The 21,218-nt window shown below is 38.6% G+C and overlaps 1 protein-coding gene across 1 annotated transcript in view; it reads right to left on the bottom strand.

Annotated features, from left to right (window-relative positions):
* Positions 1-5,995: 5,995 nt before the first annotated feature.
* LOC107575561 (glutamine and serine-rich protein 1-like) overlaps positions 5,996-21,218 on the bottom strand; it is a 21,087-nt gene continuing 5,864 nt past the window's right edge. The window contains exons 4-13 of the mRNA XM_016261920.1: positions 14,314-17,769; positions 13,844-14,100; positions 12,266-12,382; positions 12,027-12,160; positions 10,841-11,061; positions 9,754-9,891; positions 9,568-9,665; positions 8,226-8,372; positions 7,966-8,061; positions 5,996-6,850 (exon numbers count right to left, since the gene is read on the bottom strand). Coding sequence (XP_016117406.1) covers positions 6,710-6,850; positions 7,966-8,061; positions 8,226-8,372; positions 9,568-9,665; positions 9,754-9,891; positions 10,841-11,061; positions 12,027-12,160; positions 12,266-12,382; positions 13,844-14,100; positions 14,314-17,769 — 4,805 coding nt within the window. The 3' untranslated portion in view covers positions 5,996-6,709. The remainder of the gene's footprint in view (positions 6,851-7,965; positions 8,062-8,225; positions 8,373-9,567; positions 9,666-9,753; positions 9,892-10,840; positions 11,062-12,026; positions 12,161-12,265; positions 12,383-13,843; positions 14,101-14,313; positions 17,770-21,218) is intronic.

Below are 21,218 nucleotides of genomic sequence, written 5' to 3' on the forward strand. Positions count from 1 at the left end.
TTAAAAGTTACGCTTCCAACCACTAAAAACACACGTGCGTCATCAGAACTGGTTCTGCTGCTTCTGCGTCCTCTTCATGAGCGGTGATGTTTTTGTGTAAACCTGTGTCACAGGTTAAAGCATTTTCTCTATACTCTTGAGTCGACACATTCCTACAGCTCAGGGTTAAATCATGCTGGAGAACCTGTCAGCAAGGTCATAGTACCTGGCTGTTGTTCCGGTTTTCTTATCAAGAACCCAGCGCCGCCTTCACTTCCCCTAAACTGCCCATCTGAGCCCTTTATGGGTGCTTTATCACCTGGGCTCTATGGGAACACATGGGGTGTGATAAGCGATGGCATATTAAAGGGATAATTAATGATGACCAGGGTGTTACACTCGTTGTCACGTTTATTGGTCTGGTCATGTTCGACACATCACAGGACAGGTATGAAATGTCTCGAGGAATGTTTGAATCTCTTGAAGAACCAGCCAGCTCACATTTCCCCTAAAATCGAAATAATCTAAGAAGTAAATGGCACTCGACAATTAAGTCTTTTTGTGAAGACGTTTTTGCACGATGACATGCTTTATGACATTTTTTGCAAAATTTTTTTGACAATAAGCACCTCCCCCAATTCTCATTACTGCCATGCAAAAAAATCCTGTTGTCCTTACTGTAATAAAGCTAATATATATATATATATATATATGAGATGTGATAGAAATATGAGATAGAAACGTAGACAGAGACAGAAAGATAGATAGACAGACAGACAGATTAGATAGATAGATAGACTGACAGTCACAGAAGTATAGACAGACAGATACATTACACAGATTGACAGATAGACCCAGAGAGACAGACAGACAGACAGACAGACAGATACATTAAAAAGACAGAGACAGATCAATAGAAAGACAGACATACAGAAGACAGAGAGGCAGATAGATAGAAAGATAGAGAGACATACAGAAAAACAAACATACAGACAGACAGACAGATGCAGTAGACAGATGGACGGATGGGCAGATAGATAGACAGACAGACAGACAGACAGACAGATAGATAGATAGATATTTGCTCTTGATGGTTTTCGTGAGATTCACCCTGGTAAGTTTTATTAGACCTTTCAATGGACTTTTAAATTCTGACTTGGTCAAATCGAATCTTGTTAAAATGAAGCCAGTTCGTTGGCGCCAATGGCCTTGTGGGCAGCGTGCCGACATGTAGTGCCTTTGCGCTTCGGGCGTCCCGAGTTCGAGTCCAGGCTCTCGGACCTTTCCCGATCCCACCCCCCTCTCTCTCACCCACTTTGCTTCCTGTCGACCTACTGTCCTATCTAAATAAAAGGAATAAAACGCCAAAAATTAAAATCTAAAATAAATAAAATGAAGCCAGTTCGGCTCTTGAAGTTCCTGTATGTTGTACCGAGTATCTCCAGGATGGATGGTTAGTGGGTGGATTGTATCAGCTGCCCATCGATTGTCCCCATAAGCGAATTCCGGTCTCAGTGAAACCAGAACAATGAGTTGACTGGTGTCAAAGAGTCCTCTCAGCTCTGCTCCCACACTGCCCCAGCAGCACGTTCCTATCCATATTCATGTGTCTGAGACGTTTGGGATTGGACAAACATCCAGTTCTCCTAGCAATATGCAGCCTGGAATCTACTAACGCCCCTCACTAGACTCAACTCTACAGTGGCTCCCTTCATGACGAGCCATTTGTGGACATTGAGGTCTTTGTTTTCAGCCACAGAGATGTTCGATTTTGCGGCATTGTGGCTCGCAACAATCATATTTTATTCAACAGTCCACTGACCAGCCGTACTGAAGTCACACAGTTTTAGCCACACGACTGAATAGTTTTTCCATGATGCAACTACAGAGCAGCAAGGACATCCTTGTGAAAAGGAAGTGTGCTTTAATTGTACTGAATGTGCACTTGTAGTGTACTTAAAATCTTAAAAGCATATTTAAAAAAAATATTCTTACAGATAATATAATATTACTGAAGTAAAAGGCCACTAAAGTACACTTAAAAGACACTTTCATGAGTTTCTTAACACACTTAAGTACACTTTTAAAAAGTGCACTTTAATGTCAAAATAGAAGTTTTACTTCAAAGTAATTAATAAAAAAAAAGTACTTGTAGTGTACTTAAAATCTTAAAAGCATATTTAAAAAAAATATTCTTACAGATAATATAATATTACTGAAGTAAAAGGCCACTAAAGTACACTTAAAAGACACTTTCATGAGTTTCTTAACACACTTAAGTACACTTTTAAAAAGTGCACTTTAATAATGTCAAAATAGAAGTTTTACTTCAAAGTACATTTGAAATCATATTAATAATTTCATAGTGCTTTGAAGAAGTACACTTATTTTGATGTTGACTACCATACTAAAGCACATGTATTTTAAATGTATTAGATTGCATTACAAATGTAAAATTACATACAAGTTTCGATAGAAATTGTTATGGCATATTTTAGTTTACCATAAATGCTTGTCAGTACATTCGGCAGTACACTTTATCCATATTTCAAAAGACAACAGAAGCAATTATGAAATTTCATATAAAGATGTGATGTCCTACTTAAGTGGGTTAAAAAGCACTCTTAAGTTCAGACAATTGCATTTAATATAAATTTGAACAATAACACATTTTTACTTGTGAATAACATGCAATTAAGTGTTTGAAAACATTACATTCAGTACACACTTAAGTATATTACTTTAAATGATATTATTTGCTAAAGCTTCCTTCTTTTTCACAAGGGTATAGATAAGTGTTAAGAGATTATACTCTTGTAGAGCACATGCATGGAACACATATATTTTATATAGTTATTTTTATAATTCATCTGATTTTGGACTCTAAGCTTCATTTTATTTTAATTTAGTTTGAATTAAATGGCATTTTGCTGACTAGATATAACCATTCCCTTTTGTAATGAAGCAAAATATCTAGAAGAAAAAAGTCAACAATGTTTTTTAAAGGGGTCATATGATGTTGCTAAAAAGAACATTATTTTGCGTATTTGGTTAAAAAAGGTTAAAAAAACACATTATTTTCCACATACTGTACATTATTGTTTCTCCTCTATTCTCCGCCTTTCTGAAACACGTCGCAGGCTAAAGATTAACCTGGCTCTCCCAGTGGAGCTATGTCAGTATGCTATGCCACAACTTACTGTCCACTTAGAAATCTGCAGCATCACTGCAGGAAGAGGAACAAGGACAACAGACAAGACAAAAAAGAGATGTCACAGACTTCCGGTTTGAGGCTCATGTGGCAGAAACACTTTCGCTGCCACTGCCAGAGAGTCCTCCTCCTTTTTGAATCAACACAGCTGCTTGATGCATTTTGGTAAGGTCAAGGTGGAAGTTAGCCCTTGTATTTTGAGTTGTGATAATGTAGCCGAGTACTATTATTTTCAAATGTTTTTCTTGTTATGGTTCCCTGTTATCTAACATACAAAGTCAGACTTTGTTTTGCTACGTCAAAAACCCCTGTGATGGGGTTTCACTGATAGCAGGGAAATCTGAAGTGGACTCAAATGTACAGACAAAACACAATGCTTAGTGACCATAAAATGCATACGCTCTAATTTAAAGGGATAGTTCATAAAAATAAACATGCTGTCATGTCATGACATTTACTCACCTTCATGTAATTTTCAAACCTGTATGACTTTCTTTCATCTGCTGCGGAACACAAAAAATATATTTTGAAGAATGTTGGTTACGTAAGGCCAGGGGGTCCGTATAAATTATGAATTTTTGTATAAATGTTGCATATTTTGACAAAGAAAAATTCAATATAGCTGATGATATGGCCAAATACTGGACAAGTCAGCTAACTTGCATTATACTTGACTGTATTTGGTCCTCACAAAGACACAAATGATACATAGATGAGTCAGTTTTGTTCTGGGGGGTCCTTGAGGATGGTTCTGATTTGGACTGGGGTCCGGTACGCCAAAAGGTTGAGATTCACTGCTCTACAGGATAAAGAAAGTCATTCAGATTTGGAACAACATGAAGGTGTGTAAATGATTTTGGACTATCACTTTATTTATTTTGTGTAAGTACACTTAAAAAAAAATGCTTTCGCGATTTGAAGTACACTACAAGTGATTTTGGACTATCACATATGACCACAAGTTAAAATGATAGATGTAGAGACTTTAGTTATGTAATATTTATAAAGGCCCGTTCACACCAAGAATGATAACTATAAAGATAACTATATTAGCGTCCACACCAGAGGACGATATCGTCTGTTTATTCCAAGCGCATGCTTGTCTGCCGCTTTCAATTCTCGAGCTCGTCATAGCAGGATTGATTCTGATTGGCTGTCAATGTTTTTATTATTCATCAACTGGAAAAAATCGTTCTGAAAGTGATTCCAACCATATCGTTTGTTTCTGTGCCTTTATCGTTATAGCTGTGGTGTGGACTCTGCTATTCTTTAATACTGAGAACGATTTTTAAAACTATATCTTTATCGCTATCTTTATAGTTATGGTCCTTGGTATGAACAGGCCTTAAAGGGATAGTTCACCCAAAAATGAAAATTCTGTCATCATTTACTCGCCATTGACTTCCATAGTAGGAAAAAAATTACTATGGAAGTCAATGGCACCCACCAACTGTTTGATTACCAGCAATCTTCAAAATATCTTCTTTTATGTTCGACATAAGAAAGCAACTCATACGGGTTTGGAACGACATGAGGGTGAGTAAATGATGACAGAATTTTCATTTTTGGGTGAACTATCCCTTTAAGCCTAAATTTGCACTACAAACCTGTGCATTTACGATAATAAATTAAATTAAAATGATAATAAATACTACTTTTGCAATATCAAGCAGCATAGTGGATGGGTTTTATACAGTTGGAAGCACATTCAAGATAAAAATGGCTGCGTCCACTCCAACGTTAAAATGGTGAATGCAGCTGATATCACCTGAACAAGAACGCTGTTGTTTTTCCGAATGCATTGCTGTCGCAAACAAGTTGTCGAATAACTGCTTATATACAACAGTTCAATAAAAAATAAGTTATTACTAACATTTTTGACACAATGTTGTGAGTAACCTTTTTCGGTCCCACAACGAAAGCAGAATCGACAAGTGTGTTTCCGAGCAGCAAGACACACTAGCGGTGGTTCTTTCAAGAATGATACACATTTATGAACAAAATCGGTTTAGTAAATAGTAAATAACTAAATGTTTCATTAAGCCCCTTGCTTCATGTGTGAACAAATTAGTGAACATTTAATGACTCACTCACTCAGTCAGTCACTCGTCGCCACCTAATGGCGTAAAGATGTAACGCGCACTAATGAGAAAAGGGATCGTATTCATTTTAGAAGCCATTATGTGACAAAACTGCTATGAAAAGGTACTAAACAAATCAAAAGAGCTTTAAAATTAAACCAGGTTTCAGCCATCAAATGATGATCTTTCATAAATGAAGTACTCGTTCAAAGTTCTCACTGAATAGGAAATTTATTTTCACATGTCGGCAAAAACATTGTAGTGTGTAACACAGCTACACCTGAAAAGCGAAAAACTAATCCAATGCTGTCGGCACAGTATTCGTTCCAAACTTGCAAAGTCACCAAATAAGGAACTTCCTATATGTTGTATACAATGACATATAAATGTTTGACAAATGTGACATGACGTGACATGTGGCCAAGTATGGTGACCCATACTTGGAATTAGTGCTCTGCATTTTAACCCATCCAAAGTGCACACACACAGCAGTGAACACACACACCCGGAGCAGTGGGTAGCCATTTATGCTGCGGCGCCCGGGGAGCAGTTGGGGTTTGGTGCCTTGCTCAAGGGTCTCACCTCAGTTGTGGTATTGAAGGTGGGAGAGAGTGCTGTACATTCACTCCCCCCACCTACAATCCCTGCCGGTACGAGACTCGAACCTGCAACCTTTGGGTTACGAGTCCGACTCGCTAACCATTAGGCCACGACTTCCCACATGACCACAATATTTCCTTCTGTGAAAAATACATCTATCTGTGAGATAAAACAACAACTGTTTTGAGGAAAAAAAGACGAGAGTATAAAGAGATTTTTACCTCCGAAAAAATATTTTAAGTAAATGCTTTTTATTACAACAAAATATCACAAAAGCGGTATTAGAATTGCACCAACTCTGTTTTAACAAACATAGTTTCAAAAGCACATGGGCTAAGTGTTCTATATTACGACATGAGAGTCCAAGCTCTCTATACAAAATGTACATTTATCATATATAAATTTGGCGTTCAGATGTAGAAATGGATGTTTTACATATATATCTATGTATAATTTTATTTTTAGAATCACCTAGCCCTCCAAACCATAATCACAGACTGATATTATTCTTTTAAACCAAAGGTTTCGTGTTCTCAGCAAGACACGTGTATCGCATAACAGATCAATTCTGGTCCTTGTTGATAAGAGGAAAGGATGCGGACCTTGATTCGGTACAGACAACACTTAACTACAGCTAAAGCGGGTTTACATGTAAAACCACAGTCCATTGTCTCTGTGGATGACAGAAAAAGGCAGCCGTTTGGTCTATTTATTTCCATTTGTTAAAAACCTCACAGTCTCTTCGTACTGATGTCTGTCCTCAACAGTGCAGGTTCATCAGGTTTATGAATGCTCATTCCCATATATGCTTGTCTATCAGCAGAATCTAGGCTTCTGTTCAAAGGCAGGCCTGCTGCACCTGTGTCAGAAGCTCCCCGAAGCGATCGAACAGGCCCTCTACCCATGTCCTGTTGCCCATGCAAGTCTGAACCGTCTCCTCCTGCCCCAGATCTTTACCTCGCGACTTCAACAACCGAATCTGATGAGAGAGAAACACACTGACTAAACAACAGTACTGTAAACACAAACTACATTTTCTACAGAGAGACATGTCACTGTCTAGGGTGTTCTGCGTTTGTTATTCGGTAGTAGCAACCAGATTCAAACCCGAATCTCCCATATGAGCACCATAGCTCAACGAGTTGATGAAAGGCTAATCATTTATTAAATCAAATGTAAAATGACAAATAAATAAATTGGGCAGCACAATTAATCAAAATGATACTTTAGTGCGATTATTCAATATGGGGTGCTGTGTGTACATTAATGAGGAAAAAAATTAACTTAAATGATTTTAGCAAATGGCTGCAATATAACAAAGAGTGAAAAATTTAAGGGGGTCTGAATACTTTCCGTACCCACTGTATATATATATATATATATATAGTCCGTAGTTTAACATGCAATTTGGGAACACAGTGTTGGGCTTGGTTCACTTTATTTACACATTTAAATAATTTCCAACATTTCTGTGGACAGAAGAATTTCACCAACATTCTGCAAAACTAAAAGTTTGAGAATTTAAAAATGATAAAAGCTCAAGGGTTGAACGTTATAACTGTATTCTTTTTAAAATGTGTAATGAAAAAGAGTACTGCATTTGTCTTAATTGTTTATAATTACAGTTCAAACTAATAATAAAACTAATTATTAGAGACCCTGAAAGAGGTCTTTTGTTGTTTTCAGCAGAAGCCATATGAGATGTAATGTATACATGACAAGCTAATTGCAATATAATATGAAATAATTAAGAAATAATAAATAAAATAAATATTTAATCTGTTTATCATTGGACCGTTAAACATTAGAGAACCGTGAATATGCAAATGTGAATTTATTGAAATATTAACTTGAGATCTCAGGGGGTGCTTCAAGTAAATATCTCATGTCTAAGCGCTAGGCAAACGCTTAGGTCTTATTTTGATTAAGCAAACAGCGTGAGGTGGAGTATTTTACCTCTGAGGATAAAACCAGACGCGTCAGAGCTGATACTGAAACAAGATGCTTTCAAAGATTCCTAGAGCTTGTCAGCAAGGACTAGTAGATTGGTTATCCATCCGAAAACTCACACAAACTAACACATTAATGCCTCACCTCCTCCATACACATCAGGTATGTGTGGTACTTATAGTGTTGTAGAGAGTGATACAGGGAAAACCACTTTGTTTTCTGCTGATCCACTTTGTATTCCTGATAGAGTTGGGAAAAAAAAGAAAAATAAAGACTTCAACTGTATATCTACAGTGACCTAAAAGCCAGTATGGTATACCTCCTAGTGGTCAAAAGATTTAATTAGCTGATATCAGGATATTTGGTATTAGCAACACTTGTACTGCAAGACCTGCAGTACTCACCAGGGGAAGTTTGCAAGACGATTTCGAGGGCTTCATAGTTTTCCTGTTGTAAGCCCTCCCACTTAACCTCACTTTAAAAACGGGAGTCTCGCAGTCTGTTTTCAGCTCGGTCTCCACGGACAGCTCAGGAAAGCTGTCTAATGCATTCTGACGGACAAAACAGCATGCATTAAAACCATCCTGAAATCAAGTGACTATGTTCACATGCACAGATCTTCATCAGTCCTGTTTTCATTAGTCTTAATCAAGTTTGAATGTACAGTACAAATTTCTCTCAAACATGTAAGCCTACAAAAATATCTCTATATATTTGTGCATCAAATGTATTTTTAACAAAATGTGTGTGCATGTGAAGAGCAGGGCTTTCGTTCGCTGGTTGTGTCAGAGAAAATGATCAAGTCAACTAACTAACTAACAGAATTGAGTGTGCATTTGACGTTTTAGCCTTTCTTGTAAGGATGTTTAAAAGTACATATTTTCAAAACCAACAGCTTGGTGGTCTTAATTACTAGTCAGCTAGTTGGTTTTAAAGCAATAGTTTACCTAAAGATGACAATCTGCTGAAAATGTACTCTCTCTCAGGCCATCCAAGATGCAGATGAGTTTGTTTCTTCATCAGATTTGGAGACATTTAGCATTACATCATTTAGTCAGCAATGGATGCTCTGCAGTGAATGGGTGCCGTCAGAATGAGAGTCCAAACAGCTGATCAAAACATCACAATAATCCACACCACTCCAGTCCATCAATTAACGTCTTGTGAAGAGAAAAGCTGCATGTTTGTAAGAGACAAATCCATCATTAAGGCATTTTAACTTTGAACTGTTGCTTCTGGAGAAAATGTACAAACTGGAGAACGTAGTATTATGGATTGAGGACTCATATTTTAGGCTAAAGCAACGGTTTTAAGTTAAAATGTCTTGATGGATTTGTTTCTTACAAACACAGTTTTTTGCTTCACAAGATGTTAACTGATGGACTGGAGTCCATTACTTATGGATTACTTATGGATTATTGTGATGTTTTGATCAGCTGTTTGGACTCTCATTCTGATGGCACCCATTCACTGCAGAGCATCCATTGGTGAACAAGTGATGCAATGATACATTTCTCAAAATCTGTTCCAATGAAGAAACAAACTCATGTACATCTTGAATGGACTGAGGTTAAGTAAATGTTTTTTTTTAATTCAACCCCAACAATACAAATGAGGAACCAAAAAAAATAAAAAAAATAGCTGACTGAGCTATTAGTCAGAGTGTTAAATGTGATTATTATTGTCAACAGAAGCAGGACTGTGATATACTGATGGCGAAATGGAAAATGGTGACTCGTGACTCACTTTGAAGATCTGACCCATGCGCAGTTTGGGCAGCAGCCTCCGCCTGTTGTCTGTGATCATTCCATCCACCCTCTTCATGTGAGGCAGCAGCAGCTCGTCTGAATGCAGGAGCAGATCAGCCACAAAAGTCAGCTTCACCATGTGCCACTTATTAACAGTCCTGTTACAAATCAGACGACTTCTCACCATTCTCTCGCTCTAGTGCGTTCATGACGTCCGCGTCCAGGGCTATGCTGATCAGCAGCTCAACGAAGCTCTTAAAGGTCTCCTTCATCGTTCTGGTGTTCAGGAAACGCGAGGCGAATGGAACCGGAGGTGTAAACTCTAAGATAAGGATATATGGGATTAGACAAAGGATGAGTGTAGAACAATAGCAACACACAGTCTGATCCTTACTGAACTCTCATGAGAAATGATGGTGCAGCAGCAACCAGACAAGTGTTATTTAGTATCATTTATATACTATTGTCAATTTTATTAATGAGGTTTTTCTACTTTCAATTTTCATTTGAATTTTAAGTTAATTATTTAGAAATTTTGTTTATATCTTTATTCATTTTTGTAAATTATTATTTAGGTTTAATTTATTTATATTTCATTTCCAATTAGTAATATTTCATTACATTTTTCAATATATATATATATATATATACATGTGTGTGTGTGTATAAAACTTCTAAACTTTTATTTTAATTAATAAAAATGTTTTAATAGTTTTAGCTAACGATAACTCTGAACCAGTCAGACTTTCTTAACTTTTCTTTTCTTAATATGGAATAAGAAAATATTAGCCACTACAACCTGAAATATTCAAAATAATTCTAATTTGAAGTTGTACAAAGTAGCATTTTCTAATTAAAAAAAATAAAAAAAATCTACAAATATTAGTGGTTTTCATTTGATGCTAGAATTAAATGTATGAATTTTAAAATAGTAGAATTTTCTATGCATTTCATAAAATTCTGTCTGTAAAACTTGTTGGTACACAAAACTAGTGCTATAACATTAACTAGACATAATTTATATTTAATGATATTTATTGACATTTTAGATTACACTTTGCAGAACATGTCATTAAACATATTTTTGCTGTGTTCTTGTTGCATTTACGCAGCTTTATCCAGCAGATGTCCTTAGTCTGTGAAGTTTTGAGTGCTTCAGATCAGTCAATCCTTCAATGAACTAACTGGATCACTTTTCCCCATCGCTGATGTTCACAGATGCACATTTGAACACAACAAGGTCATACTTCCCCTGCTGTCACATGTCTCACCGTCATCCTCGCTCACAGCCTCCGGTGAGGAGTCGGAGGGAGATGTCGTGAACTCTTCTTTCCATTTCTTTCTCTTTTTAGGCGGCGGTTCAGCCTTGGCTTTCGGCTGCTTGGGTCTGGGTTTCGATAGAGCTCTCTGCTGTGTTGTTTTCTGCGTGGGAGAGTCTGACACAGACGCCGCAGTGAATCGTTGGGCCAGAAGAGCTTTGGCCTGAGAGCCTCTGGGAACAACAAATAAATAAATGAATGTTATTTATGGAGTATAATATGTAGATTATCAATAGCGTAGTCAACAAGGGAGCGGTTCTGATGGAAAGTGAATTACTGTGAATTTCGTGCTAGCTGGCTGGAACAGAGTAATGTGTGGGATCAGTTTGATGTTGAAGATTTCAAACACACTGGCAGGAGATTGATGTTTCATGGAAAAATATTTGGCTGGGTGGGATTGCACAATAGAGGCCTGTGGCTTGGCTTGACGTTTTAGTAAAGAATGGCAAAAACTCATCTGTATGTGGTTCAGTTATACATTTATAACTGATAGGAGGCATACGTACAGGACAGGTGACACCAAATCTCTAAATTCCCAAAGAAACGGAAGTATCGACCAATCTTTTCTCTCATATTGACATATATCAGAGTGTAACAGATTATCGAAATATTGAAACAGTAGGGTGGGGACTTGGTTCTATGTATCAGTTGTTGATTACTAGGTTTAATCGCAATATTGTCAAAATCTCATTGTAATCGCATTAAGAGGGTGCATGTAAACGCACTGAATATGTTCTTACAGGGGAGGAGTTTAAGTGACTGATTGGAAAAAAACCTGTATATATCACCAGAGAGAAGTCTGACGTTTTAACAGATCTGGTAATTCAATTTTTATTACGCATTACAAGGACAAAAAATGTTAAAAATGAAAGTGCATGAATGAACTATTTAAAGTAAGATCTGTAATGCACATTTAGAAAACAGATCGAGGTGGATTTTCATTTCAGTTTGACTTTAAGCCATCTTGGTAATGACATTTTACTGCAAGTACATGCAGCACTTACACGTACAGCCCACAAATGAGGAAAGACTGAAACCTGTTCGTCAACATTACTTTCTAACCACATAATTAAAATCCAAAGTATTTTCTTCATTAGCTGAATTGACACTAATAGAGTAAGACACATATGGCCTGTACCTCATTGAATGCATAGGCTTGCATCGTGGTTTCCTGCTGCAGACTCGAACATACTCCCGCTTGTTGAACGTGTCAAGAAATTTGACATGTACTCTCTTGTACATGGACTTAGCATCACCAAAGTACCCCAAATACTGTAAAAAAGAATAAGACACTGCCTGTTGTTCATGGCATTTTGAGATATCCATTGGAAACACACTATGATGCCACATTAACTAATGTTTTGTATTGGCACTTACACTGTTGGTGGCAAAGAACACTCGTTTCCCGTCCCTGAGCTCCGGTACGAACTTCTGTAGCAGGGCTTTCTGAACCTTCCAGATGGCTGGTGGTTCGACCCCTGCCTTCAATGTGATCTACACCCAAAAACACAACACATCAAAGGTTTAAAGTAGTGCTGGCAAATTATTAATCGTGATTAATCGCATCCAAAATAAACGCTTTTGTTTACCTAATATATGTGTGTGTACTGTGTATATTTATTATGCCTATATTTAAGAAAAATTGTATGTGTATATTTTAAATATATTTATATATAATATAAATTAATACATGTAAATATTTTCTAAATATATACTGTATGTGTGTGTATTTATATATACGTAATAAATGTACACAGTACGCACACATATATTATGTAAAGAAAAACTTTTCTTTTTGGATTAAACGTTCATTTTGGACGATTAATCGCGATTAATCGTTACTTCTGTAGCAGGGCTTTCTGAACCTTCCAGATGGCTGGTGGTTCGACCCCTGCCTTCAATGTGATCTACACCCAAAAACACAACACATCAAAGGTTTAAAGTAGTGCTGTCAAATTATTAATCGCGATTAATCGCATCCAAAATAAACACTTTTGTTTACCTAATATATGTGTGTGTACTGTGTATATTTATTATGTCTATATTTAAGAAAAATTTTATGTGTATATTTTAAATATATTTATATATAAATTAATACATGTAAATATTTTCTAAATATATACTGTATGTGTGTGTATTTATATATACGTAATAAATGTACACAGTACGCACACATATATTATGTAAAGAAAAACTTTTATTTTTGGATTAAACGTTTATTTTGGACGATTAATCGCGATTAATCGTTTGACAGCACTAGTTTAAAGAGACAAAGGGTTTGACTAAACACAGATAGATAGTCTGCCCTATGTCTCTTATAACTGACAGGAGGTGAAAACGTCAATAACTGCTCAGCCACAAATGATACGTCTCATAATGTAATTTCAACAATTTGAAACTCAACATGAAACGCCATTCACAGTCCATTTTAGCTCCATATTATAAATTATTGGTCACGCTTTAGTTTGGGGACCAATTCCCACTATTCACTAACTATTAACTACAACTTTTGCCTCAATAAATGCCTAATTTGCTGCTTATTAATAGTTAGTAAGGTAGTTGTTAAGTTTAGGTATAGGGTATGATTAAGGAATCTAAAATATGGTTATGCAGAACTTTAGAAGTACTAATAAACAATCAATGTGCTAGTCATATATGCACGCTAAAAAGCAACTAGTTAATAGTGAGAATTTGTCCCTAAACTAAAGTGTTATTGTTACCGATTTTGTTTTTAACTAGATGGCATATTTAATTGGACTGGATCATGCAAGTGGTTGTTCCATATCAACAAAAAAATCAATATCCCATGCATCCTAGGTGAAAGGGTTACAAAGAGAGGCATTTCCTTTCTTAGAAATGACATCAACAATAAATTGTGCACAATACGACCTGGAAAATGCAATTAAGGGTTGATTTTATGTTGACTTCAACAGGTTCATAAAAGTCCCAGCATACCTCCAGCCGTTCAATATCCTCATTCCTAACGACGAACTCGTCACGCTCCCGGTACATGCCCTCCCCTCCACTATCTGACAGCTCCTCGTCCATCAGGCCCTCGATAGCAACTGAATTCAGTTGAACAGCTAGCTTGTCTGGAGGCACATCCTTTAGTAACTCCTCCGCAGACATCTTCAGTACAGCCGCCTGTTGGTCCTGTGGCTTGGCATCAGTAGGCTGTGTGCTGGAGGTCTGAAGTTGCTTTATATTGTCACCTGAAGGTTTATGTTGAAACACGAGAGGATGAACTAGGGTTATCATAATACCAAAATTTCAGTGATTTACAAAATCAAATACTAAGCAACATGCTTTTACCTTTACATACAGTTCTTGAAGCTTTCCTACATATTATATTATAATATTATGATTTAGACATGTTCATTATGAATTATGAAAAAAAAAGTCTACATAAAGGGAGCTTTCCATACCTAGCTTCTGCTTTTTGTCTGAGGGCTCGTCTAAAGATGACAGTGCAGAGGTGATGCTCTTTTGAAGATCTTGGTTTTTCCCCACTGAATCATCTTCATCAGAGGAAAATGACGGCAGTGTCTCCAGGTTCCTCTGGAGCTCTTCATCAAGTCGTTTTGTAGAAATGACACTATGAGGGTCTGAAGACATCAATGGGGTTGAAGGAGGGGGAGGTTTAAAAGGAATAAGTAATGGATTAGGAGGCCTCTTGGAGGCCGAAGGCTTTCTAGTACGATTGGGTGACCGTATCGGTGGAGATGATAGGTTTTGTCTGGATCCAGATTTAAGAAAGTCCAGGAAGGAGCCCAAGAATCCAGTTTTAACCTCTGGCTGTTTTTCTTCAACCTCTCGTAACTTCTGACGCATTCTCTCCTGCTGCTGGTAGCTTTCATTTGAAACCTCTGAGGTGGAAGTTGAACTTGCCTCAGTGGCACGTGAATTCTGACGCTTAACTTGTGTGCTTTTCTTCTGAGATTTGGGTTGACCATTTTCATCTTCAACAGATTGCTTCGAAGAACCCTTTGATCGGGGTCGTTTTTTTGGAAGGCCATCTGTAGGATGTCCACTAGGACTATCATCGATTTTAAGGCTTTTCAATCCCTTCAGCTGGCTTATATTATTTGATACGTTTTCAGTATTTGGATGTTCTGATTGACTTTGCTCCTGGCCAGACAACTGAAAGTCAGAGGAGGTTGTATTACTAATAACAAGTCCATTAGCATTCAAAACAGAGCCATGGCTAGAGTTTACAAAATGTCCTTTGGGTAACACATTATTTTTCTCAGTGTTTGCTACTTTGTCAGATATTTCTTGTGCAGAGTTGTTTCTTATCTCAGGTTGGTTATTAGAGTTTGAGAGCGTAAACACTTGGTGTCCCTCCGTTTCATCTTTGGAGTATGTTGTTTGAGCACCAATTATAGTCATGGCTTGCGAGTTAGTGATTATCATATGCTGAGATGGGAAACTATCAAGCCTGTTCTCAGCTGATTGAAAATTGCACTTGGAGTCTACAGGATTGGCTACCGATGACAAGTCGGAATCAGATGTCGTGGATTTGACAAAGTCCTGTGGTGTGACTCCACAGGCGGCTGCGGTAGCAGCAAGGATGTCATCAACATTTGACAGGATGTTCCTCTCATCTGCCAACAGCATGGAGTCAGGAAAGCAGACAGAACTGAGAGTAAAGTTCTGCTTTGCATCATGAGGATTTGACTGGTTGAAGTTGTCTTTTTGTGTTGGGTCCTGTTTAGTGGACTCTGTTGAGTTGAGCACTTGGTGAGAGATAACTTGCTGGTTGTGACGCCCATTAACAGTGTCGCAGTTCATTTGGAGATACTGGACCGGTACGGACTGCATGTACATAGTCTGCTTGGGCTGATTCTGGCCTGAGGTGAGTACAGGCTGTTGCAGAACAATCATGTGAGCGGGATCAAGGAGAACTTGGGCACTGGGAACCCGGATGAACTGTGTTTGGTCCTCAGACAGGTGTCTGGGATCTGTCGGTTGAACTCTGATAATCTGACCCTGAAGGTTCTGCTGCTGAGAACTGGAGCCTTTCAGAAGTAGAGTATGCTGTTTCAGCTGGTCGGCACTCAAGGGTGCATGGGTGGAGTGCATCAACAAAGGGTTACTCTTGGGGTCGGAGGGAGTATTGGCAATGGTAGTGAGCTCCTTTGAGTTTTCCAAATGTGTAAGGATCTGCTCCTCTGTTCTGGAGTTACTACGAATGACACTTTGGGTGTTGTGCCTGTCTTCCATTTTCGAAACTACATATACATCATTTTTTGTGCTTTTCTGCGCTCCGACTTCATTGGCTGAAAGGGTTTGAGAGGAGGACACCATAGAGCCTTTCTGTAAAGCCTGCACATCCTCAAGAGGAAGCTCTTCAGAGCCCTCTTTTGAGGAAAGAAACATTCGTTCATCTTGTTGATGTGGTTTTAACTCAACTGAGGACTGGTTGTTTGGTAAGGCTTGGGTGTGAGCGACAGGAGAGGAGGTTGATGACTGGACAGATGACAAGTACTTCTGCTGTAAAAGAGCACTGTCTGTCTTGCTACCAGGAGGAGACTGCATTAAGATATAGTCCTGTCCTGGGTTAGTGGATGATAAACGTCTGGCACGACTGGGTGAGAAGGAAGGAATGGGGGTTAGGGATTGACTTGACACATAGTTCTGCGAAGGTATGCTTGCAGATGCCAGCCCCTGGGTATAGAAACTAATGGTTGGCAGGCCCTGAGAGTGGCTGGAAGAATAACTTTGAGAAGGACTTCCCATGCAAAGAGTTTGCACCTGTGTCTCATACCCTTCCCTGTTTCCCGCAGGCGGCAAATCCTGCTGCTGACTCGAGGAATAAATCAGAGACTGGCTCACAGATGTCTCAGCTTCAGATTGACTAGCAAATGATGGGAAAGTCTTGTAAATGGAAGGAAGCTTCTCATGCAAACTAGACGAGAAGGCTTGTGTTTGGCTGAGGTTGCTTGACAGGCTTTGACATGTGATATAAGTGTGCGAGGCACTAACGGAGACCAGGCCTGGTGTGTACGGTTGTGACTGGCTAGCAATCACTGAGCTTTGTTTCTGGGCTGGGGAGGAGTAGCTCTGCGGCTGCATGCCTGGAGAGCTTGCCTGGGCTTGAGTGTCTGTGTTCTCACTGGGATGTTGAACTATTTTGGAAGGACTGTCTTTAACCTTTACTCCAGATGAGCTAGAAAACCTAGGGGAAGGGGCAGAAGAAACGTAGGCCTGAGTTTGCTGCAGCGCTGCCTGAGAAACTGTCTTCTGTTGTGTGGTGCCATTTAGGGGCGAAGGGTCGCCCGCAGTACTACAGGGTACGGGTGTGTGCGGGGAAGGGTCCTGTTGATATGAAACGTCACTCTCGTCGTGCAGGTAACCCTGTAAGGTGTGCTGAGCACCGCTAGCCAACTGCTCCTGAACTGGCTGGGTGCTAGAAGGCCGCTGGTGGTGCTTGATCACACTACATTCACGCTGAAGTGCTCGTTCAATGGAGCCTGTGAAAACCGGGCCACCGTAAGGCTGAGGGGCTTGCTGGGAACTGCCCAAGGATGCGGACAGCAGGCTGAACTGAGGCTGGAGGAGGTGTGGGGCTGACTCTTGTGCTGAGCGATAGGTGGAGGACTGGGGTGGCAAGCCAGCCCCAAGAGACATACCACCAAAAGCAAGTGCAGTTGGCACAGTGTACTGGGAGGATTTGAGCTGCAGCAGAGGGTCATTAGGGGATAGCAGACCATTTGAAGAGCTGAAAGTGCTGTCCTGAACAGCAGGTGCTGATGTAGTGGTGAAATTTCTGGTAGGAAAGGCACTAGGGTGCTGGTAGGATGAGAGCGCAGAAGGCGTCGGGAACGTTCCTGAAGGATGCAGGGCTCCGGTGAGATAAAGTTCTGTTGAAGAGTTTGCACCTACAGCAGAAAAAATGAAAGCTTGACATACTGCAAGTGGCATTTAAATTGCACATCATCTCTAAACCAATTTTCTTTCGCATTAAAATGCCACTTTCTGTTGCCACGACAATTAAGGGGCTCATATCATGAGGAATAAAATCCTTCCTTGATCTTATGAGCAGTGGTCGACCGATAATGTTTTTTTGACAGCCGATGCCGATATCTTGGAAAGCAGGGTGGTCAATGGGCGATATAATTTTATTTATTTTAATTAATATTTAAGAAATTTGAAATAATTTGAAAATGGATAAAAAAATTAATTTGTAAAATAAACATACTTATACTTTAGATGACAAAGTATTATTTATTACAAATAAATCAATATTTAATAAAAATATAATTAAAAAGAAAGTAAACACTGTAACCAACAGGGCACTCAGTATTCTGGGAAGTCTGTGTGCATTGGGAATCATATTTTTTCAAATAAAGCCAAGGTAACACTCATTTTACATACAGCACACAGTGAAATGACATGAATATGAGAGTGGGAAAATGCATAAAGCGCAGCATCATTTGAAATCACGAATTTAATGTTTAAATTCAATTTGCACAGACTGAAAGTCACGCAGAGAACATGCGATCATGCAGGTCACATGCACACTTCACAAGATCTCACAACTGGATTCGACTAAGTTTGCAAGGCTTGTGAAATAAAATTTTCATTAGACATTCAAATATTTGTTTAAATGATGTAAATGCGTATTTGCTGAATGCTGACGGCAAACGAGAAAGTATTATAATGTTTACCTTTCTATTACTAATAATATAAAAGCAATCGTTATAATACTTTTTGTATACATTTTAATTCCTTTGTTTAACAGTTCTATCAGATTGTTAGACACACTTCTATCCGTATTAGAAAGAACTGTTAAGGACGATAGCGAACAAGAGGGAGAATGTATGTGAGCACTGTGTGTTCAGGTGCTGCCGCTCTCAGCACCGTCAAAATAAAAGTCTGGCGCTCCATCAAAATAAAAGTCCCGCCTCAAATGCATCGGCCAAACAGAAAAACTTATCGGCCAATGCCGATATTTGAAAAATGCCAAATATCGGCCGATATATCGGCCTTGGCGATATATTGGTCGACCACTACTTATGAGATAAAAGAGTTCATTGTGCCATTTAAACCGTAACTTTCCTTAGTCCAAACAGGCCATCTATTGAAACTCCAAAGCTCCAAAAACGTCTCATTCTCTACCTATTCAGTGTTTGGAAACATGCCAAATTACAGTGAGATGAAAAGGAGAACACAGGATTGATGCTATTATTATTAAAGGTGCCATAGAATGGAAAACTGTATTTACCTTGGCATAGTTGAATAATAACAGTTCTGTACATGGAAATGACATACCGTGAGCATCAAACACCATTGTTTCCTCCTCATGTAAATCTCGTGCATGCAAAAGACCACTGAAAAATAGGCAAATCAGAACATAACATCGACTGTGACGTCGGGGACAGTCGGGATCACTAATAGTTACGCCCCCAACAATTGCATATACCCGCCCATGTTCTATTCCAGCCGAACCTGCACAGCCGAATCATCAGAAGTTCTGCAGGTATTGTGAAGAAACAAGCGAGGATAATAGCGAAAATGGCAGATCATGGAAATAAATGTTATGTTCCAGGCTGTGCAGGGGATGTGAAGTGCAGGGATGGGTTGTTGTCTGTATACAGAAAAGCACGGAAACCAAATAATGTGCTTTCTAATAAAATAACGCGAGCCACTAAAGGGACATGGTTAGCTGCTTGCTAGCGGTAGCCTGTTACATTACAGTACATAAGATTTCACTTACCACATAAACAGAGTAAGGAGAGATGACTGAGGATGATGGCGAATGATTTACAGATCCTGAGCACCACTGACAAGCATCTGATCTTGTAAAATGTGTGGTAAGTACTGCCGCTGTAGTTTACACAAGAGCACGTGCGATCACAAATCTCGAAAGTGAAAGTAAAAAGCGATCGTGCATTCGAAAGCAGTTTCAATGCCCCGCATATGATTAGCGGCTCCCTGATGCCCGTGTTTTACATACAGTATAATTACCCAATGATATAACTGCGAGAGACAGTATTGAAATATATATTTTCCCTGTGTTTCCTTCCTTCAGTGTGAGCTACTGAAATGAGCCGCACTGTGAAACAGCCAATAAGAGCAGAGCTCAACATTGAACCGCACTGGAAAACAGCCAATCAGAACAGACCTCAACATTATTATTCATGACCCTTCCAAATAAGGTAAAAACAGACCATTTAATTCTAGAGACAAATCTTAGGGTTGTAAATGGACATGTAAAACCGTTTCTGGAGATTTTTTGCCCTTACCTAAGCCACATACCTTCTATGTAGATATCAGAGAACAATTTAAAATATTGTATCAATGCATTCTATGGCACCTTTAAACACCAGGGGCCGTATGTATAAAGCCGCACAGAGTAAAATTTTAGTCCTAAGTGTGTCAAAATTCTAAGAATGACGTAATTTTACTCTTATTCCTAGACTTAAGAATAAGAGTGATTCATAAAGGTTCCTAAGTGTTAAGACTAGATCCCAGCTTCTAAATTATTTAAGAGAGCTGAAGAGGTCTCCTAACCTAGTTAGGAGTAACAAGACGGCAGCACAGAGGAGGAAACAAACACTTTCCAGCGAAGATATGACATATTGGAGTTATATGATGATATGGAGTTGATAAAACGATACAAACTTGTCAAGATCAAAAAGTATATATTTTTTTTGTAACTGACAAAGAAAGAAATTTTATTACCTCTTCCACTCAAGTCAATGCTGAACTGCAGAAATTAAATTTTTTTGGCTGTAAAATTGGAAAAATGCAGCAATGCACTGGTGATGACACAGTAAGCAGGGTCTTACATATTGTGGCACTAACCCCACCAAATACAACAGTGGCCAAAAGTGATGTGTGGAGATTTTTTTTTTAATGACCCCACATTTCACTTAAACCACTAACATACAAAAGGGAAAAAAACACTGACCAGTGTTGCCAACTGCTTTCAATCGAAAGTAGCTAAAACTGGTCACTTCATGTTGCTAGATGACCTCATAAAGGTGAGTTCACTGATCTATATTTATATTTATAGAGTCTCGGAATGTACAAGGTTTGTCCAAGAAACTGATTTTGTTGCTACGCTTTTGAAAAAAAGTCACTAAATGGATGAGGACGTGTAGTGACAAAAATCACTAAATTGGCAACACTGGCACACGGACTACAAAATAAGTTATTAATATTTCATTGGTCCTCTTGTTTTTGCATGTGTTCATAATTTCTTTGTATGACAGCATGCCAAAAATTATGACCGCACAATTTGGCATGTTTCATTGCATTATTATCACAAATAAAACAACTGACTAAGCAACTATGCAATATGCTTACAAAATCTTGCACATTT

The sequence above is a fragment of the Sinocyclocheilus grahami genome, unplaced genomic scaffold (assembly GCF_001515645.1).
Source record: "Sinocyclocheilus grahami isolate Dianchi unplaced genomic scaffold, SAMN03320097.WGS_v1.1 scaffold31.1, whole genome shotgun sequence".
Lineage (NCBI taxonomy): Eukaryota > Metazoa > Chordata > Actinopteri > Cypriniformes > Cyprinidae > Sinocyclocheilus > Sinocyclocheilus grahami.